This window comes from Sardina pilchardus, chromosome 16 (assembly GCF_963854185.1).
Source record: "Sardina pilchardus chromosome 16, fSarPil1.1, whole genome shotgun sequence".
Classification (NCBI taxonomy): domain Eukaryota; kingdom Metazoa; phylum Chordata; class Actinopteri; order Clupeiformes; family Clupeidae; genus Sardina; species Sardina pilchardus.
The window spans coordinates 6,900,349-6,911,843 of record NC_085009.1 but is presented as its reverse complement, the minus strand read 5'-3'; the positions used below and the strand labels follow the sequence as shown (position 1 = coordinate 6,911,843).

The window sequence follows — 11,495 nt, the reverse complement described above, 5'->3', positions numbered from 1 at the left end:
TTTTCGGTGACACAAAAGCAGCTGCATCCTGTGTATATGAGAGAGCCGAACCCCCCATGCTTGCATTTACACACACCACACACACACGCGCTTGCACACACACGCATGCACACACACACACATGCACACACACACGCACGCATGCACGCACACACACACACAGGCACACACACACGCACACACACACACAGAGCTGTTTACACAACCAAGCAGCATGGCCTCTCCTCCACACCTGCTCCTGTCTCGACCAGGAAGATAACAAGCTCGGTTACGGGTGCTGTGTTTACGGCGCTGCACGTGTGCACACCTTCTACTGTTTGATTCATTGCTTTTTCATTGTCACATTGATTAGTATCGCGGTGGGCTGTTTAAACGCTGTTGTTGTTATTCCTCGCTGTCCGAAGCAAGTTACCTTGGTGCACACTAATAAGCTGTCAAGCACCCGCACACACACTCATTCATAACACTAAACACACAGAGAGAGTTGATAGTAGAGGTGATAAGTGGCGTAACTGCTGTTCCAATAGCACCATGGGAGAGGGAACTGGCAGGATTACAGTCTTAAGAACGGGAGGAATTACTGGAAGACAGGATACTCTTGGCGCCGCGTTTCGGCAAATCAGCGACGGACACCCAGTTTTATGGTTACCGGAGATGCTCTATCACCCAAGCAGATTCTGGTAAGCAGGTATCCGTCCGGTAGAGCGCTTTCTTCCCGGAGATTAAAACTCACCTTGTGTCAACATGCCGTTTGGTTGGAGTGCGGCAGAGAGGGGGAAAGAGCAGGAGAAAGGGCTGAATGAAACGCACACTTCTGATTGGTCGAAGTTTTGGGCTAGTCTCCAAAGCAACAACAGAGGTCTGGGAAGATGCCACCCACTGAAAGAGCCAAAACATGTAGTAGCTTTGTAAAGAAAGCATTTATCATGAAATGAAATTGATGTACAAACCCTAAATAAATCAGGAAGCAATATATTGTTGCAGCTCAATTATATTGCAACATTCAAACAAATGTAATATAATTAAAGAAAACATATGGGCACAGTCAACAGTTAATTGTTTACAGTTGGACCGGATAAATCTATCATACAGTTATTGCAGTTATCAGACTTATATGAGATGGGAATGTGGTGAAATCAGTAACAATGTACAACACAGTGTAATGATGAAAGAATACTGCATTCACAAACATACCCACACATGCCAACACACACACTTACAAACATGTTATTTCCACATGTTCCCTGAAAAAAGGGGGGCGGTCCTTCCCCCACTTTCTGAAAAAAAGAATCTCAGTATTTCTCAGTATTGCTTAATTTTTGTTGTTGTTATGCTCTTTGTGGGATAAGAGCACATGGCAAGCAGCCCCGACATGCATCAGCTACAAATGGGGTTTATGTGACATTGTGGTCATTTGCTGTCCTAAAGCTCACCCAAGGGCACCCTCTCTGACAGCAAAGGGGAAAAACAAGGTTAATCAAGTACATTAGGTTTTTGATAAACATAATAACCGTGTTCAAAATACCCACTCTCCAGGATACCAAAGGCTGAGGGTGCAGCGCCCCACCGAGCCAATGGCAATCCTGTTACCACCAGCAACAAGCCCGTGTTTGATCTTGTCGGGGGAGCCCCCGCGTCCCATTGGCCGAGGCTCCCCCATCGCTCAGGCGGCGGCCCCTCCCCCTCGGCCGGCTCATCCACACAGATTAGGAGGCATCACCAAAACAAAAAGGGCTTACTTTTGTTTTCCAGCAATGGCAGAGCTCGGCTGTCAAAACACACGGACTGTTTTGAGTTCCTGTAGGAGGGGAAAAGTGCAGAAGCAGTAGTAGTAGTAGTGGGAGAGAGGGAGGGGGGGAAAAAACGAGAGGAGTAGATTCCTTGTTGCTAGGGACCCCCAATGTTTTTCCAGGCCAGATATGATGTGATCTTGTGAAATAGACACTGTACACTTTGCCGTGGAACATTGCATCAGCTTGACAGTCTTAACTACATGTGCATTCTTCAACAGCACAATCCAATACGCTTTGGCCATTAATGTCTTAATGCACAGAGGACTGTGTTGCTGCAGCTCGGCATGTATTTACATTCCCTGTCACAACATCACATCAGTGTCATTACTCATGATCTCAGATGATGCACGAGTTTGTGCATATCTGTTCACATTCCTAACATAACTTGCACCAAGGATAAAAGGAACAACTTGATGAATCTGCGATGCAGCAGTTACAAATGACAACCACTTGAATAATAATGTTTTGCATATTTGACAAGCCGGTATTAGTCATACCGTGTGTTTTGCACAATGAAGTCGTCACCACATCACACCCCGCAAAAGATTGCGGTTCATTGTAGCACTGTAGCAGTGAAGAACAAAGCATGATTGCAGCCAAACAGGAATATTGTGAACTATTGTGAGCACGAGGCAAGATATGAGTTATGTCCTCCATTCCAACATGACTGTAAGAAACATTTCTATTTTTGGACAAAGGGTGAATCCCCACAGTGTGAAGACACTTTCAACTAACACAATAACTTCTGTTGGACTAGACACCAGACAAAATATGTTACTGTCTTAGTGCTTTTAAGGATGGATACTTTGAAGATGATGTCTTTGTTAGGTGTTCACTGGAGGACCACGCATAGCATTGTGATCTTGCAGTCCATCTATGTGAGGGTCTGTTTGGGCGGGCACTCGGATGCCAGGCATTTCTCCGACGTCGCAAGGCACCACCCTTCGCCAGCCCCTATTAGGCCATCGCTAACTCTGGACTCCGCAGAGAATGCACAAAGAGCTGCCAAATATCTGGAGAATGCACGGATGCCTGCTGCTCGTATCACTGGCCCCTGTGATAGCCGTCCGGCCGTCCGACGCGCCTTCATCTCCGGATAGCTCTGTGATGTCACCCCCCCCCCCCCCCCCATTGTAGGACAAACACAGGGAGAGCGTGGCGAAAGTGTTTGTCGAGTGCTGCGACGGCACCAAAAATAGAGCCTGCCACATATCTAAAAGGAGAGTGCGGGATTTGGCACCTCCCCTGCAAAGACGTGATCCAGATGGGTCAAACTCAAAGAGAATTTTGCAAATATGCCTGAAAGGAAGCTCCACTAAATGGCAAACAAAGGCACCTGAAATTATCCCATACAATTTTAGGCAGATTTGAACAAAACACTTGACTTATCACCTGTAACCTAATCTGTAAAAGTTGTTCACCCTGAGCTCACCCTGTCATAGCACGAGCTTAATGCTATTTTTAAATACATCCTCCTACCATGGATGAAAATGGGCCACTGATCAAATTCCTCAGACAAATACCCCTGCATATCTCTAAAGCAACCCCTCCACCCCCCCCCCCCCCCCTTCCAGGGCCAAGTGCTTGTTCTCATACCATGAGGTGTTGGGAGGACTGCAGAGACTCAGCAGGGCTGCTCCACACTGCTATTCTGGGAGCGCTCGCTCACCCAAAGTCAGCCCCCTCCACCTCACTTATCCCATTACAGGTTACGTAAAGGGACCAGCCTCCATCTCTGCTGGAGAATGCAGAGCTATGCAGACACTATGCCAAACAAGAGTGAAGGAGGTTTGTAAGCGTTCACTGGCGTCGTTCGCCCAGATCTCAGACTTGCAAAAAATGCTCAACACAATGCTTCAAACTAAAGCATGCTCTGCATTTCGATGTGCAGACACTAGACAGACATACACCGTTGGTCACAACAACCATGAAATCAACTGATAAACAAATCATCAAAATGATAAACAAATAGACGGAAAACTATTTCAAACTGCATAATAAACATCGCAGACAAGTTTGAGGGACCATGGAAGCCCCTGGAAGTTGAACCCTCGGAGCCAGAGACGCTTCATGAAGTTCATGCCACACTAGAGCAACAGTCGGGGCTCGCTGCCAGCCGGGCTGAACAGGTTCACGAGGTCACGGCATTAATCTCTCCCAGGTGACAGGCAGTACACACTGTCCCGTATGACTCCCTCTGGAGCTCCAGTCAACAAGGCGCTCAGAGCCAACTGTAGAAGGTGGCATTCAATAACTCTGGTGAATTGGAGACAATGGCACGTAATATGAGTTTGCTTCAGAGGACAATGCAGATTGACGCCACTAGCATTGTGTCGTGCTTTTGTTCCCAGTGTCAAAAAAATGCGTTTGTTTTCCGATATCATGCCAGTCAGGTGTGTCAAACAGTCTGAGAGCTGTTTTGTGTTTTTGCATCGTCTGCAGTCATGTGTGTTGTATGTGGCAGATGTTTGGGTTTTTTCTTCTTTTTTTTTACGCTGCCTCTGTCGTGCTTCAAGTCATGCTGCAGCAGCAGATCACCATGACACATGGGGGGGGGGGGGGTCTTCCTTTGTTGTCTTCCATCTGCAACACATTTCTTCTGGGTTTTTTTCCCCAGTTTAGCTTCTTTCTGTTAGTTTTGGTTTAAAGTGCACCTGCTGCACATGGATTAATAAAAGCAGTACTACAGAAAGTACTGTGACACAAAACAGAAACAGAGTCATTCATTATGAACTCACGGGGCATTTGAAGGGAACTCAGACAACAACCAAGGCTAAATGTCACATCTAGTGATCATAGTACGAGTGAAACTAAATTCACCAAGCTGCTCATGTGAGTTGACATTTGAACAGGGCTACTTTCTTTGAGCACGGCACACCAGTTCCAAGAATGCAACAACAAATACATCCTTGGTCGAAATCACAAACAGCTCTGTCAAACTGCCAATTCAATTCATTGTCGAGCTTATTCAAGGAATTCCAATTTTGAGAAAAACAAAAAATATATATGTCATATAGCTACAGGATCTAGCAATAAATATGTTGAACAAAAAAATGTTCAATGCAATGGTGATACAGCAATATTTCACACTGACTGTCTGTCACTTGACATAAGTGCATCCATCATGTGACAGCGCTGCTGAAGTGGACTGGAAAGACGTAACCTCATTGAGTTGTGCGCCCTGACAGCCCTTCCACTTCCTCAACCACACGTCCATGAGAACCACAGTCACTCAAGAAGAGGATGTCCGACTCGCCGCACGTGATATTCGCACATCTCCTGCTATCATTTGTGTGGCGTTAGCAGCTTATAAATGTAGAATATGGCATTGTGCCTGTCAGCACGTATATGCACTCAGAGTTGTGTGAAGATGTATATATGTCAGGTGCAGACTTATGATATAGGTTACTGGTCCAAGGACAACCGCAACTGCATATATTCTAAAACGCATAGGAAACACAGTTGAACTGATGCTTGTGATAGTTTGGTTATAGCAGTAAGCACAGCATTATAGTAAGTGTATTGCAAGGCTATAGCTTGTCTTTCCCCATGTGCTGAGTTTCTTGTAAACAGGGAACGGCGGGGGCCATTGCTGATGTCCTTGACCTGAAAAAGTATCCTACTGCCGAAGAAATGACGAGGCCAAACACGAGTGGTCACCTCACCTGCCCGTGTTTGCGAAACGTCCGTTGAGCTTGAGGAGGAAACGGCAGGAGGCCTGCCCTCCCTTCCTGTAAGAATCATTCCTGTAATGCTTGTCATGTGGGTGAGACTGGCTGCAGGCTGGACGCCCAATGACCCGGGGGAATTCCACAGCCTTCGCTGCCTCTTGCTTTCTTGCAAATCTTTACTCTGAACCCCCCCACCCCCACCCCACCCTTTTCTCCCCCAACCCCTTTGATCATGATCACACGTGTGTCGAGTGTGTACACTCATCTGTGCGGTCGCTGAACAAAAAAAAAAACAGTAACCCCGTCGCCCTTTGAGTGATGTCTAGAGTGGGCCGATAAAAATCAGTTTCCCTCAATGTGTGTGCGTGTGTGTGTGTGTGTGTGTGTCTGTGTGTGTGGAGGTGTGAAGTTAGTCAGCTTTCCTTTTCTCTCTCTGAGCGAGAGCTTTTAATCTAAGCAGAACCTGTTACAGCTGGCATTTACCCTGGGTGCACCTGACCTTTAGAGCGGAGCCCACACTGTATGCCGTGTGTGCTGCCACTAGCCCAGCAGCTCCTGCTAATCAGCCCATGCATCTCTTGCGCAGCAGTTCCACTAGCAGCTTGACCAAATTTAGTATTACTACACTCCTGTTTGCATAATGCATTCGAGAGCAATCGAGAGGACTTCGGCACATGTGTCCAAGTAGGGCTCGTCACATTTGCATGTGGGGAGTTCTCTCTGTAGTCTCCCAGTGGACTGGACTGTGCAATAAAGATGTTGCACCAGCAGGTCCTGGCTCTGTCCACTAAAGACCCCCCCACCCCACACACCCCCCGAGTTGCACGGAGCTCTTACACTGGGCAGCTGGTGAAGAGTGGTGAAAGGTCAGGGCGCATGACTGAAAGAGAGGAGTGAGTGAAAGAGAGGAGAGTGAGAAAGAGAGAGAACGAGAGAGAGAGAGAGAGAGATGGGACCTAACCACGACTATGTCGCAACTGTTCTCCCACGAGGTCTCAGCAGCATGCTTGCTTACAGCCTGCCATTCCTCCTGCAAAATCTGCCTAGTGTGCACTCTGGTTTCTCACTGGCCTGGCATGACTGAACAAATGGAGCATTCTTTTCTGCATGACATTGCATTGCTTGAGCATTACATTACATACCAAACAAGCAACTGACACAAGTGATAACGGATAAACTTTTGAAATATTTATTAATGTCTGCAAATAGTTAAACAACATCATTGCATTTTTCTTTTAACTGTAGAACATCTCTTTTTCCATCATTTCAGCATAACAAAGATGATTTTGTCTGAAAGTCCATCCAGAAACAGCTAGCTTCAAGCTTCATTGCAAGGGGAAGCTAACACCATTGCTTCAATCAGAAATGTCCCATAATCTTATAAAATCCACCATGCCATTTCAGGCTCAATTCATGTGTCAGTCCAGTTCCTTCCTTGTTTCCCTTTAGAAACTCTCAAAGTCCATCTATCCACATTCCAATTTTGACGTTTCGACTCCTCCATCTTTCTGTTCCCATCCAAGATTGCAAGTGTGGAGGGTGTGAGGGAATCATACTGTATCCAAACACATAAGTCCATCTCGACCCGGCCGACTCCTCCTCGACCTTTCCAGAACTTTCCTGTACCCATCCAGTCCATGTTCATCTTTCAGCGCCAGCCCGGCATTTCCAGAGAGTCCCCGAAATCTGGAGGAACGCTTTGCATCCTCCACTATCTGAGGGGTAACTTCACACTCGGTGATTCGGAATAGGTTTCTTCTCCTTCTGTTGCAGAAGCGAAGAGAAGTGTGGCCCAGTTCAGCGCTCGGGGAGGGTGATGGTCGGCACCCACTCGTACATGCCACGGCTCTCTTCGCAGAACAGCCGGAGTTTGTCCAAAGCAGGATCCTTCCACGCGTCCACATTGGGGCTCTGCAATAACAAGGCGCACAAGAAATTAGCATGACCCAAACACGAACTTAATCTACAAATAGCTGCAGCATAAATGGGATGGTAGGTTAAACAGGAAACTGAATCGGTGCCAAAGCTTACCGTGACAAGAATACAGTGAGCGTCTTTAGGTTCCTCCGACTCGTCAGTGCCAACAACACCGGCGAGGCGCTCGATGTCATTCACCCTCACGATGTTGATGTCGTTGTCAAAGCAAAAAGCCTGGATGAGGGTGAAGTGGATCTGGAGGGCAATATCGCATTCGTACTCCTCGTCTGTCGCTAACACGCAGAATGCCACATTGTCTGGATCACTGTTGAATGACAATGACACTTGGTTAGAAACGTGTTCAAATAAGCGTTTCATTTAACTGGAACAGAGACATTTATCAGGTTTCAGAGAGATAGTAGCTGCTGTACTTACACATTCATGACTTTTGCTGATTCGTATACACCGACTGTCAGGCAGTCTTGTTTCTTCGCCGAAACGAGTAACTCTTCCAACGCAGTACCGATGATTTGCATTCTGTGGAAAGGAGAATAACGAGTTTAGTCACTATTGTAAACAATTGCGCACGAAATGCATTCAATGTTCTGTTGCACTACGATGCCTTTAAAGAAGTGCCCTTACCTGTCAGTTGTTTCAGAGTTATCTTGTCCGTGAACTTCCTCAAGAGTCATGGTTGATATAGGCAAGTATCCACAAAGGTTAGGCTTTAGTTCGTTTACTGTGTGCGCTCTGGGCTGAAGATAGCACTGAGAGGGAAGCCAGCGCTTAAATACCGGGTAAGGGCTGTTTCTCGGCAGTAGGGACGACTCTCTCGCAATCGTCGTCGCTGATTGGCTCTTGCTCCGCTTCGCACCACCACAACACTCTTTGCCTGTAAACACCCCACGTGGGAGGATTACTGCAATCTGGGCTGCCCCCATGTCAATAGCCTGTACTTCTGTACAAATAAATGAGTTATAGCAAAAGTCCATATGCAGTGGCTGCGCCCATTTTCACTGTAAGTGCAGTAAGATCTCCAATGGCCAGTTTCACTCATAATAAGATTGCTCAGTAACAATTATGACAATAATTGGCAATTTTCTTTTTTCATGTAGGCCACAGTGTGCAGTCTGTGCGCAAAGGCAGAAAGGGTAGCCTACCATTTGCGAAAGCTGTGAGACACTTTTATATTAATATTGCAGCTTTGTATTTCGACATTGATACATTTGTATTTGGTAAAATCACATAGGCAATTCTTGATTGTGCTTGACACACGCCTCTTATTTGCATTTGCAAAGACATTCCCTAATTCGTCAAGTCTTTGTGGCGTGTGGCGACTGAGTGCAGGAAACAACCCCCAACCCCTACAATGAGCGCGTGCCCCACCTGCCTTCTGCTGTGATCTGAAAGCGCCTCACAAAAGAGGCACGCGCGAGACTAGGCTATTACAGCGTACGCTTCTTTTGTTCTGCCAGCGAGCAACTGCCCTTTTTTAGATGCTATTCCAACAGCCCGAAAAAAGTGTCTTGTGTGTGGTTTCTTTGCAAATGCACAATTACTTGTAGATTTAAGGTATAGACTATATTTAAATAATTTACCAAGGTGACATTTAAAATAGGCCTTGACTTTGAATTATTTTTGAGTAGGCTAGGCTATTTTTGGACATTCATATTCCGTATGGCAAACATCACTCTTTGTCATCTAACCATTAAAGTAGTCTTGGAGATTCCAGCAAATTAATATTTTTTTTTTGCAGACTATAAGTGGCTGTTGCACAAAGTGAATTGCTCAGCCTCCACAACCCCACGACTAGGCTCACTTACATCGCCACCTGTCGGTAGTCGTACAAACATAGGCCTTCCGCTGCGTTAGGAGAGTTGAAAGTAACACTTTGTTCACAAAGTGCAAATTTAACCGAATATAGAATTTCGTGATTTTCTTTTGATGGCATTAACCCAATTATGCTTAGACCAATGCACACCTCGAACATCATTAAACTGATAAGATTGCCCTGTCACCGATACTTACCTTATAGGCCTACGCATCCCGATAGAAAGTCAATGGCGCCATCTGTTGTTTATCAATGAACATCACAATAGCCTCCCAATAGCCTATTATGCAGATTCTAAATATTTAGATATTTACAGTAAACTATGTAGCCTATGTTGATGTTTGCGGTATTTAGCAGATTTAACACTAAATGATCTAACTCCCTGTCCGCACCCATGATCCATCCATACCAATTGCAATATGTCTTTCAGACTTTCAGTAGGCCTATAGATTTCAGTGAGATTTTAGTAACCATTGCATGTTTGACATGTTTTCTCAGGTCACTGTGTCTCTTGATTCACACATGCATGTCCAGAATGATCCCACTGTTAGGCTACTTATAGTTTTTCTCGGTTGCTTTTAAGCATTTCTCAGATCAGAATTGTAATTCTCAAAACTATTTGTTCAATCGCCATATCATCTTATCACTTGTGGACATCACTGAAACAGTTACTCCCCATCTTGAACGAATAGCAATGCTTTCTTACATCCATGCAACTGATTTTGTTCAAATGTCATCTGATCCCCCCCCCCCACACACACACAAATTGGCCTTAATTCATTGCTTGTGTCATTGATTATATTATCAAAATGATAAACGTAACACTTTTGATTTTGCTCCCATTTATCATGAGCTGAACGCCAAGATCTAGAGACTTTCTCTATATACGCAAACACTGCACATTTTAGAGTGGCCTTTTATTGTGGCTAGCCTATGGCACATCTGGTGCAATAATCATGCTGTCTAATCAGCATCTTGATATGCCACACCCGTGAGGTGGATGGATTATAGTGGCAAAGGAAAGCACACAAGTGTTGCGTTCATAAATTGTTCAGTGAAGTTTTCATCTCTGTGTTCTCCCCACTGATCTACAAAGAATAAAGTATTCTTTATAGATCAGTGGTTCTCCCCTCTTCTCTACACTCTTCCTTCCTCCACACATTCCTTCATTCTGCTCACTTCATCTAAACACCAGAGCGGTAGATAAAACAGAGTGGTGACACTCCCATAGCCCTCCATAGGAAAAAATGGCAGCGCTTTTTCCAGGCTATTTCCTCGTTATGGGACTTTTGGAACTATTTACAGCCAATCTCTTGGTCAGTAGTCAATGAGTTAATTGATTACACCTTCCAGAATCCAGAAGTACATCCCACCTTCTTGCGATTTAGCCATTCAGCACAGGTTTTTTGGAACTTTTGATCGTGTGGCGGCAACATCAAAGAGTGTCGCAACTCTCTCTCTCTATGGCTCTGCTAAACACCCTCACTCCTCTCACTTCATCTCTGCTGTGCACCAGGGTGGATATACAGGTGCTGCTGTAGGCCTACAGATGCCGGATGTACAGTACAGTTGTCATCTCAGGTGCTGCTCCTATGGAAGGCTGTTCTGCTGCAGGAACCATACCAATTGGCCTCTCAGCTTTTGGGCCATCTGGCCCAGATAGTCTCCCAAGGGCCAAGGCAAACCAGTGGCTCCAGGTACACACACACACACCGAATTTCTACCATAGAGTTTGCAAACTCATCAGATGATAAAATGACACTGGGAAATCCAGACTTGATGTTGAGTCTTTTTCTCTTGAGACAAAAATGTTACAACATCCAAAAAATAGAGGGAAATGTATTTTCTCAGTAAGCGCTCTAGTTTAATTGACTTTACAACATAGAAAGGCTACCATACAACAGTTGTGTCAGGACAGGTTGAAGAATGGCTTTCCATGTGGTGCTTCCTACCGAATTATAACCATGGCGATAACCTTTACTAACCTCTCTTGCTCTCGAATGATATCCCAGACCCTCAGTATACTGTTGTAGAACATTCAGTGCATTCAGTACAGGAAACCACAGTGGTAAAATGTCATGACAATAACATTAAAACTAACTATCACAAACTAAACACACAATACTTCTATATGATGTTTTGTAACACCTCTATAACATCTGTAGCCTACCCTCTTATTCTTTGTCTTAGTACTTTTATACTACCTCTATATTATGTCTAAAATACTTTAACATTCCTATAATTTTAAGGAAAACATTTATTTATTTACAATACATTATTCAT

At 45.0% G+C, this 11,495-nt stretch overlaps 1 protein-coding gene across 1 annotated transcript; it reads right to left on the bottom strand.

Annotated features, from left to right (window-relative positions):
* Window positions 1-6,630: 6,630 nt before the first annotated feature.
* gadd45ga (growth arrest and DNA-damage-inducible, gamma a) lies at window positions 6,631-8,128 on the bottom strand. The gene is made up of 4 exons (XM_062516147.1): window positions 8,024-8,128; window positions 7,817-7,918; window positions 7,496-7,706; window positions 6,631-7,375 (listed from the first exon to the last, which is right to left on the bottom strand). The coding sequence occupies exons 1-4, from the start codon at window positions 8,071-8,073 to the stop codon at window positions 7,262-7,264; spliced, it is 477 nt and encodes a 158-aa protein (XP_062372131.1). The 5' UTR covers window positions 8,074-8,128; the 3' UTR covers window positions 6,631-7,261.
* Window positions 8,129-11,495: the final 3,367 nt, after the last annotated feature.

What these genes read in the sequence shown, in the direction of transcription:
- gadd45ga (XM_062516147.1), bottom strand. Translation starts at nt 8,073, where the DNA reads ATGACTCTTGAGGAAGTTCACGGACAAGATAACTCTGAAACAACTGAC. An exon ending in AACTCTGAAACAACTGACAG is followed by an intron (nt 7,919 to 8,023) that starts GTAAGGGCACTT and finishes TCCTTTCCACAG; the next exon opens with AATGCAAATCATCGGTACTG. An exon ending in CTCACTGTATTCTTGTCACG is followed by an intron (nt 7,376 to 7,495) that starts GTAAGCTTTGGC and finishes TTGTTATTGCAG; the next exon opens with AGCCCCAATGTGGACGCGTG.